The 9,582-nt window shown below is 47.0% G+C and overlaps 1 protein-coding gene across 1 annotated transcript; it reads left to right on the top strand.

The window, feature by feature from the left end:
* The first annotated feature begins 1,161 nt into the window (after positions 1–1,161).
* On the top strand, positions 1,162–9,363 carry LOC103809703 (chromosome unknown open reading frame, human C14orf79). Its single transcript, XM_009082563.1, has 4 exons — positions 1,162–1,608; positions 6,476–6,624; positions 7,678–7,807; positions 9,163–9,363. Exons 1-4 carry the CDS (start codon positions 1,162–1,164, stop codon positions 9,361–9,363), a joined length of 927 nt encoding a protein of 308 aa, XP_009080811.1.
* Positions 9,364–9,582: the final 219 nt, after the last annotated feature.

Below are 9,582 nucleotides of genomic sequence, written 5' to 3'. Positions count from 1 at the left end.
ACTCCGAGCCCTCCCCGCGCCGTCTCCGAGCCCGCACCGGCGGTAAGGCTGATCCCCCGGACCCCTCGCCCTGCAGCGCCCGAGGGATGCTCAGTCAGGGGTACCCCGAGTCCCTCGGCACCATCCCGTCCCGCCGAGGATGCTCCGGGACACCCCCAGTCCCGCTCGGGGTGCGGGATCCCCGCGGGGAGCAGGATCCACCGTCACTCCTGTCCCTGGGGATCCCCAAGCGGGGCAGAATCCACAGTGACTCCTCTCCCCGGCACCGGGTGAAGTCCCAGCTCCTCCCGCTGTGTGCCCAGTCTGCCCTTGGGGGGAACTTGGGGTAAAACCACCCCGAATTTGTCCTGTCTGTTAAGCACAGAAACGCCTAATTGCGACTTGTTCGGGCAGAAGTGAGTTGAGTATAGTTTTTAACCTGTCCCCCAAAGCAGCTCAGGAAAAGGCTTGAGGAGATGGGATCACTGTAAAACAGTAAATGCAGCACTGCCTGTATCATTTACAGGAGACGAACTGAAATTACTAAACCTTAACTAGTAGGAAACGCTATTTTTTTACAGGATTGTAATCTCTGGGACGGGGCAGAGAGAAAGAGCATCAAGTGTTGCTCGAGGTGGATGAGGTAGTTACAGAAACTATCGATGAAGTGTTGAATGTTGGCTGCAATTACTTGATTTCTCTCTTGTCTGCTCAGTACTGAGCCAATATCCAGCAACTTGTCATGTGTTTGCTGAGTATCCTTCACTAACGTGACGACGGTAAATGGTTAAGTGTAACTTGTAGATCATTTTGCCGGCAGCGATTTTCAGCGGATAATGCTGGAATGTGTTTATTTTAACAGGAGCATTCTTTCTCCTACCTTATCAGCTATCTTTATTCCTCCACAGCCCTTATCACACAAGTATTTACTTACAATCCTTTCTTTGCAGGCTAATACCCTACACAGCAAGTAAAGAACTTGCATATGCAGATTGCTGGAGAAGAGGCTGAAGGACATCCTGTTTTGATTTAGCAAGTGCTGTTTTTCTTTGGGGTGAAATGAAGAGTTTGGTTTTGTTTTGGAAACACTCAGATTTCTAATGCAGCTGAACTTCAATAACACCCCCCCTTTTTTTTTTTTTTTAGTAGAGATTTCAGCAAATTAATTTTTCTCGAACAAAGATGCAGAACTTGTCACTAGGAGAAAGTCTTACTGGTACAGACACATCACACCAGGGGTCTCTAAAAGACCTGGCAGCTGAAGCAGGTGCTGTCTCTCTTGATGAGAGTGGCTGTAACTGGAATGAAAGGACAAGCAGTGAAGAAATTATTAATCTCGAAGTAATGCAGCAAAGCCTCCCTGGAGGGAACAGCAAAGGGAGAAGCTGTGAGGAGGTTTCTGAGAGCAGTTTTAGTGCCTCAGAACCCAGCGGTTCCTGGGGGGATTTTGAAGGCTTCAGGGAGTCCTTAGATGAAGCAGAGAGAGTCGGTCACAATGCTGAAGATTTGGTGAAGTCAACAGAACCTTCTGGAGCTGGCAGAGACTTCAGCAGCAATTCTGCTGTGTGTTTGGGTGCTGAGCCACTTCTGTGCAGCAGGACACAGGAGGCCTCAGGATCTCTGGACGAGGTATGTGTTCACAGTGAGCCGGGGACCACAAACGTTTGTGTTGCTGCTTCCTTCGTCTCCAGACTTGTATCTGTCTTCTCTGCAGAGGATAATGCTGGACAGGGCAAGACACTCAAGCTACTTTGCAGCTAACTCAAGTAGAACAAAACAAAAGCAACTTCTTTACAGTGTTTGGCAAACACTCAAGTTTTCCTGCTGCAGAGCTTTAAAGAATGTAATGATCTACTTTGCTTCTAGACACTGGGAATGAGTAAGCACCTAGAAACCATGGACTTTGCCCTAAAGCACATGTCATTTGAAAGCTAGGAAAGCAAGAGCACAGGATACAAAACCAGGAGGGTGGGTGACAGAAGTGATGTGGGTAGAGATTCTGTGAGCTGACTGCAAGTTTATTGAAGCAAATCAATGTAATAGTGAGTGGAAATTGGCAAAAAACAATCACTTTTGTTGGATAATTAACTGCCCAAATAATATCAACAGGTTTATGGAATTTTAGGCCGGTGGTGGTAGGAGTTAATGACACAAAAAGTCAATAGAAATCGCTTTATAGAATGCATTTTTTAGCATAGGATGTTACATTCTCTGATAGAGTGATAGAACTGATACTCAGAGTAAATAATGTCATAGAATCAACTGGGTTGGAAAAGACCTCCAAGAGTCCAACCCTACTGTGGGTACTAGACCATGGCACTAAGTGCCACATCCAGTCTCATGTTGAAAACCTCCAGGGATGGTGAATCCACCACCTCCCTGGGCAGCACATTCCAATGCCTCATCACTCTCTCTGTAGAAAATCTCTTCCTAATATCCAACCTAACCCTCCCCTGGCAGAGCTTGAGTCTGTGCCCTCTTGTCCTGCTGCTGGTTGCCTGGGAGAAGAGACCAACCCCCACCTGCATGCAACCTCCTGTCAGGGAGTTGCAGGGGGTGATCAGGTCTCCTCTGAGCCTCCTCTTCTCCCGGCTGAACACCCCCAGCTCCCTCAGCCTCTCCTCATGGCACGTGTGCTCCAGTCCCTTCACCAGCCTCATTGCTCTTCTCTGGACCTGCTCCAGCACCTCAATGTCCCTCCTGAGCTGAGGGGCCCAGAACTGAGCACAGGATTCAAGGTGTGCCTTTGATCATGTATCCTCACGGCACAAAAAGGTCCAGGTAAAGGGTTATACCTTGTTGTGATGAATGTGTTTCCATGTGGACCAAATATGTATCCCCAAAGGGAAGGAAAATGACAAGAGTGAGGAAAGAACATACAAACACAGTACAAACCCTCCTTGTTCTTACCACTTTTATCCTAAATCACAATTGGAAATAGAGAGCAATTGACTAAGAGTCCCATGGGGTTAATCAGTAGCAGAAATATCTTACTGCTTGTAGTCTGTTGGGTGCATTGTGGTATGTGGAGGGAGCAGAGGCTCTTCTGGAGACAGGCTCATTGCCCTTGCCTGGGAACTTCACCTGTCCAGAGCTATCACCTGGGAAAACACAAAGATGCAGGTGAGATCACCTGTAGAGATACACGATATGCCTCATTTTTGGAACCAATAATTGAAATCATGATGCGGGAAATGGGGGACAAGAAATCTTTTGTGGGAAAAAGAGAGAGTGCAATGACTAAAATGGAATATAGCAGGTTGGTTGGTTTCTTTCCAAAAGCAATAGATCTTAATCTTACTGAAGCCTTGGCTTTAGTTTTGCATTTCTTACAGGCAAAAGGAAATGTCCAGAACAAGCAAAATGAGTTAACTATGCTTAGAGCTTCAAGTTGTCTTTTCTTGCCTCAGGCCAGAGAGACAACTGCAGAGTGGCTGGAGATTTCTTTGGGTGTAGCTTGTCCTTCATCCTTGTGCTTTTTGTATTGTTTGTTTGAAATCATAAACTCATTGAGTTGGACCTCTGTCTGCTGTAAGGTCAGGTAGGTTGGATCTAGAGATCATCTGAGGTCAGAGGTCTGACCTTCAATATTTATTGCTTCAGTTAGTTAAAGTGTCTTCACAGAATCAGTTTGGGAAGGGACCACAGTGGGTCATCTGGTCCAACCTGCCTGCTCAGGCAGGGCCAGCCCAGAGCATATGGCTCAGGATTGTGTCCAGAGGGTTCTTGAACACCTCAGTGAGGGAGAATCCACGACCTCTCTGGGCAATGTGTTCAGTGCTCAGTGACTGCGCAGGAAAGAAGTTCTTCCTCGTGTTCAGGTGGAACTTCCTGGGCATCAGTTTTTGCTGTTCCCTCTTGTTTTATTGGTTTTCCCCACTGAGCAGAGTCTGATCATCCTCTTGGTACTTCCCATTCATGTCCTTGGATCCATTCCTGAGGGCCCTCTCTGTCTCTTCTTGAGGCTGAACAGCCCCAACTCCCTCAGCCTTTCCTCATCCCTGAGGTGCTCCAGTCCCTTCAGCATCTTCCTTGCCCTCCCCTGGACCTGCTCCAGGAGCTCCATGTCCCTCTGGCCCTGAGGAGCCCAGAACTGGACACAACACTCCAGGGGTGACCTCACCAGGCCTGAGGAGAGGGACAGGATCACCTCCCTTGGTGTCAATGTTGATCTGGAGCAGAATCGTGTATTTTAAGAAGGAAACAATCACTGATTCCCTTGCATTAACTGGATATTTTGCCTACTTTACTGAGCCCTTCAAGGATTTTTCAGGTTCTTTTTAAACACTGGTCTTTGTGAGAAGCTCTGGGGCACCCGCTTGAGCCCTGGAGTGTTGTGATGTAATAGGATGTAGATGATTTAGTCAGAAAGCATGGAATGAAATTCCTGCCTTCATGTTTGTATAATCAGTACAAAGCTACAAGACACATGGAAACATAAGCAAATTTGGCTTTAGAAACACCTGCTGAAGTAGGCAGTAATAAAGTGAATAAAAAATCTCACACTTTTCATCTGTTTTGGCTAAGCTGTAAGTCAGTGACTTGTCTGTGTTGGAGCAGCACCACAGGCTCTGAAGGGATCCCAGGATGAAGGCAGAGCTGTGCTTCCCTCCGTGCACACTCTGTGGATGTCCTCCCTCCACCCCACACCTAGGAGCAGCTGCCTGCCCTTTTCTTCATGAACTGCTCCAGACAAGAGGGCACAGACTCAAGCTCTGCCAGGGGAGGGTTAGCTTGGATATTAGGAAGAGATTTTTTACAGAGAGACTGCTCAGGCATTGGAATGTGCTGCCCAGGGAGGTGGTGGAGTCACCATCCCTGGAGGTTTTCAAGCTGAGATTGGATGTGGCACTTAGTGCCATGGCCTAGTAACCACAGTAGGGTTGGACTTGATAATTCTGGAGGTCTTTTCCAACCTGGTTGATTCCATGATTAGCCAGGGAAGGTCAAAACACTCCCAAGATACCCTGGAGCACTTCCAGCAAGGGGCAGAGCATGGAGCTGTCTCCAAGAGTGAGAAAACTCCTTGGGCTCATTCCCCACAGGAGCTTGGGCTGCTCCTTGCCACATTCCACAGACTCCAAAGCCAAAACATTCCAAGCTGCTATGGAGAATTCCCAAGGAGCTGCAGAGCACAAACCTGCAGTGTCCTGCATCCCCACAGCCTGCCTGGAGCTGTGGAGCTGTGGCCAGGGGAGAAGTGGAGTCTCCTGCTCTTCTGAGTCTCACATTTCCTCCTCCTGTTCCCTGAGCAATGCCCTGTGCAGAGAGCTGTGCCACAGGCACATCCTCATCAGGTCACTGCTGTCCTTCAGCAACTAATCACCTCCTTCTCGAGCAGCAGTGTCCCTGGAGAGGCTGAGGATGTCTGGCCCTTTTCCTGGAAGGCACAGGACAGGGAGCAGGATGAAAGCGTCACAGGGGCTGAGACCTCTGGCTGGGTTTGACCTCTATGACGATTATCTCTGAGCACAGAAGCCTTTTACCAGCTCTGCTGGGTTTACCACTCACCATTAGACTGAATCCTTACCCTCTCAGTGTTCCCTGCACTTGTCTGAGTTCTGTGAAACGAACATGGGGAAATACCTCAGTTTATTTCAGCTGTTTCAATTGCAATTAAATGAAACTGTCAAGATCTGGTGTATCCATACTTATGTTTTCCAGGCTCAGTTGCTGATGGATAGACAAAGGGAACAAACTGAATGGTTCCATTCTCTAGTCCTCACTCAGCATTGCTGCCCCTGGACCACAGTCCCTCAGCAGGGTGGTGAACTCAATCCACTGCCTTCATGGAGAAAAATGCTGTAATTCCTTCTTGGAAGGAATAAAAGGACACAGCTCCTGGACCAGATGGCACGAGAACATCCCCTTAGGGCAGGATGTAAATTATCCACATTTTCTCTTGTATACGTATTTCTTATTTGTCAAAGAATCCTGTGACTTCCAGCAGGTCTGTGTGGATCACTCCTGTGGTCATGTTCAGCCCTCCAGATCTCCTCCTCATCACTGTGGGAGGAAGAACCAGGCTGTAAATCTGGCTCTGATTTTTAATACAGGCTGGAAAAGGTTTGTGCAGGAATATCCTTCCCCAGCTTTTCTGCAGACTGACAGTGTGAGCATTTATTGGTAGCTTTAGCATTTAGCAGTTGTGTTACTTTTGGCTGAACAGGAGTGTCTGGTACCCCTGGCACTGGGGGAGGTCACAGGTCAGTGCTGCACTCAACTTTGGGCCCCTCATAGCAAACCAGACTATGACTTAGAAGTTGGGAAGTTAGAGTCTAAGGTTCATCAGAAATTCCTGGGCTCTTGCTTCTCCTCCTCTAACTCTAGGAAAAGACTCAAAACCTGAGCCATGGGCTCAGCTCCTCTGTGCCATTAAGACAGTATCTAACACAATAAAACAATCTCCAGACACATTGTAGTCTCTGGACTAGGTCCTCCATGAGCTGTGGGGATGGCCTGTATAACATCTGTAATAAAACTCTCTTCTTTCTAGGCAGAGCACAGCTACGAGGACATTTTTAAGTTGGGCTTTCCAGAAGTCTTTGTTCCAAGGTCCACAGAGAGCATAAGAAGCTTAGAGCAAGTCCTTGCTACAAATAATGAAGATGTTGGGATACCTGAACTTTGGAAGGACCAGCTTTGGTAATGAGTTCAAATCAACAGTTTAAAAAGAAACAAGTTCCTCAGCAGTTACCCTGTTTATTTGCTCATTTCATCATTAGGTAACCAGTGGTACTTGCAGGAGAACTTTCAATATGCTCCTCAGTGTTTAGATCTTACCAACCTGGCTTTGTGCTGCTGAAGGAAATGGATGGTGGTTTAGCCATTGGAAAACAATGCAGGGAATATATCAAAGTTACAAACTCCTGCTTGGAGTTTTTCCTGCTGTTGGTGAGCCTTCTTATGACTAAGCCTGTGGAATGCCAGAAGCCACCAGGCAGCCTGTTCTTCCTGTTTGCTTCTCCTTTCCTTGCAGCACATCCCACTTACTACTTCATCAGCTCAGGCTGCTGCGTCTCCTAACAAGCTTTTTGTTTCTTTCCCCCGTTTTCCCAGGTGGTAACTTCTCGTGTTTCACCAGATGTGCTTCAGAACCTGTGGTGCCTCCGGCTTCTTTCCTGGCTTATGTTAATAGCAATTAGTATCATTAACTAAGCCTTCTCTAGCGACAGCTGGAGCACTTCTAGATTTGTCATATGTTTTTGGAGGCTCAGCAGCCTCTGAGCTGTGTTGTAGTTACTGAACAGCATAGTAGTTCTCTCCGCATAACTCTGTGGCTTTGTAGCCAGAAAGCTGACTCAGCCCACACTTGGGAAAGGTCCCGAGGCTCAGGAGACATGTGGCTAAACATTCAATGTGAGCATCCCTTCAGCAAGTTCCCTGCACATGGGTTATATTTGATCAGCCTCAAACTTGTAGAGAATCAAAGAACAACAGAATTTTAGGGGTTGGAATGGAGCTTAGAGCTCACCCAGCCCCAACCCCTGCCCTGGGCAGGGACACCTCCCAGCAGAGCAGGCTGGGAGGTGGGGTTAATAGTTTAAATGTAGGAGGAGTTTCAAGAGAAGTTGCTTGTTAGATCCAGGCAGGGCAATACACAACTCTATACTGTGTATGTAGTGAAAATAACTAATTACACATGTTCACTGGAAACTTTGTGCAGCTTCTAACCTCAAATCCTCTTTTCTTTCCTAGCATGGATTCTGGAAACCTCTGGAGAACACTCAGAGACTTTGATCATATTCCCAGCTTAAGATATCCCTGGAGTAAATCTCACAGCCACGAAAACCTCTTGAGTGTTCTTGGGATAGATGCAAATCAAACGGTAATTCAACAACAGTTTGTCAGCATAGACTCTTGGTTAGGGATTTGATCTTCTGTGAGCTATACCTGCAGGTGCTTGAGGGGCTGGGGCTGGGTGAGCCATAGGGTTTTGTTATTGAGAACTTTATAAAGTGATAGTCTTGTGTTTCCTCAGCTTTGTGTGTACAAAAGTGTGCAGGATCAAACTTTGGCTGTCTTTACACTGGAGTCTCCCCTACCCAGTGCCTGTTATTAAGTGGTACCTCCAGCTCTGGCAGAGGTGCAGAATTAGCTTCCTGTGTGCACTAGGATTGCTTACCTCTTTTTTTGCTCTGAGGATGAGAAAATCATTAGCCTCTAGTATCCTCCCATGAAGTGAAAATCAGATTTGAATCAAAGAGGCTGTTAGAGTCATTACTGGATATTTTTACTGTCTAGGAACTGAAACTGTGTTCCACTTCCCTTTTCCCCAGCCCTGGCAGTGTTCACAGCCAGGTTGGCTGCGCCTTGAGCAACCTGCTCTGGTGGGAGGGGTCCCTGCCCGGGGCAGGAGTTGGGGCTGGATGACCTCTAAGCTCCATTCCAACCCCTAAAATTCTGTGATTCTATGATTCCTCAGGTCATTCCTCTCTTTGCTTTTGCAAGGCTTGAGGGAGAAAATGCTTTAAATTGAATTGAGAGCAAACCAGCTGTGTTGAAAGACCTCAAATAGAAATATCTCTGTTTCATCTCTTATTTTGAGAAGATAAAGGTGCCAGGGATGGTTTAACATTCAGTTATTTAGTTGGGATTAATTAATCACATGTAATTTTTAGAAGTGGCTGTTTCAATTGAGAGTTTGCTGCAACATGGGCTTGGGATCCTGATTTTATGGGTGTGTTTCACCTTTTATGCAACTTACATATGAACAGAATAACAGTGCTGAAGGTGTAAGATCTATTCTGCACTTACAAGTCATTTTTATAGAGCTGTGCCATAACTGAGAGAGAATGGGAAACATTTCTCCAGCACAGTTAAACTCCCATTCTGTTCCCCCCTTGCCCGCAGATACTCCAGCACTACAGCAATGTCCAGGCAGCTCCAACTTACATCACTGCTTCTTTTCTCTTACTGGAAAATTGTGTTGCTGTTAGCACTACTGATGGTGATGTGTTTCTCAGTTGGTGCTGGTTAAGGCTGATTGAAGTCACGATTAGATTCACAAGTGTAGGTGGAAGTGGTTTGGGCATAAAAGTGTTTTGAGGCAAAGGGTGGGAAATGCAGCTCCAGAAAGTACAATTCAGTGGGTATTGTTACTCAAGGGGAAGTTCTGTTTAGGTTCTGTGCTTGGAGATCAGGTAGAAATTTGTAGAGAAAAATGTACATTTGTTTTATTAGGATAATTCCAAGAGCCAAGAGGAGATTTGTGAGGAGTCAAATGGCAAAGACAACGAGGACTTGAGGTTTGATGGATTTGGTGTTAATGACTGCAAAGCATTGATCCAGACCAAGGTAAGGATTGCCCTGAGCACTGCACAGAACACAGAGTCTATTTCCATCCTCCCCTTTGCTGTTGGCAGCAGCTTAGGACAGCTCTGACCTCTTCTCTCTGGAACCAGGGACAGGACCCAGGGAATGGGCTGAAGTTGTGTCAGGGGAGGGTTAGGCTGGAGATTAGCAACTGGTTCTTCTTCCCCCAGAGGTGTTTGGGCACTGAACAGCTCCCCAGGGCAGTGTCACAGCCCCAAGGCTGACAGAGCTCCAGAGGTGTTTGGCCAATTCTCTGAGGCACAGGGTGTGATTGTCAGGGATGTCTGT

Source organism: Acanthisitta chloris, unplaced genomic scaffold, assembly GCF_000695815.1.
Source record: "Acanthisitta chloris isolate BGI_N310 unplaced genomic scaffold, ASM69581v1 scaffold32540, whole genome shotgun sequence".
Taxonomy (NCBI): Eukaryota; Metazoa; Chordata; class Aves; order Passeriformes; family Acanthisittidae; genus Acanthisitta; species Acanthisitta chloris.
Note: the sequence above shows the minus strand (reverse complement) of the source record. Positions and strands in the feature narration are given on the sequence as shown.

Bases quoted from the DNA above. Each gene is read 5' to 3' on its own strand.
- LOC103809703 (XM_009082563.1), top strand. From the start codon at position 1,162: ATGCAGAACTTGTCACTAGGAGAAAGTCTTACTGGTACAGACACATCA. The intron at 1,609-6,475 runs GTATGTGTTCAC...TCTTCTTTCTAG, and splicing joins CCTCAGGATCTCTGGACGAG to GCAGAGCACAGCTACGAGGA. The intron at 6,625-7,677 runs GTAATGAGTTCA...TTTCTTTCCTAG, and splicing joins CTTTGGAAGGACCAGCTTTG to CATGGATTCTGGAAACCTCT.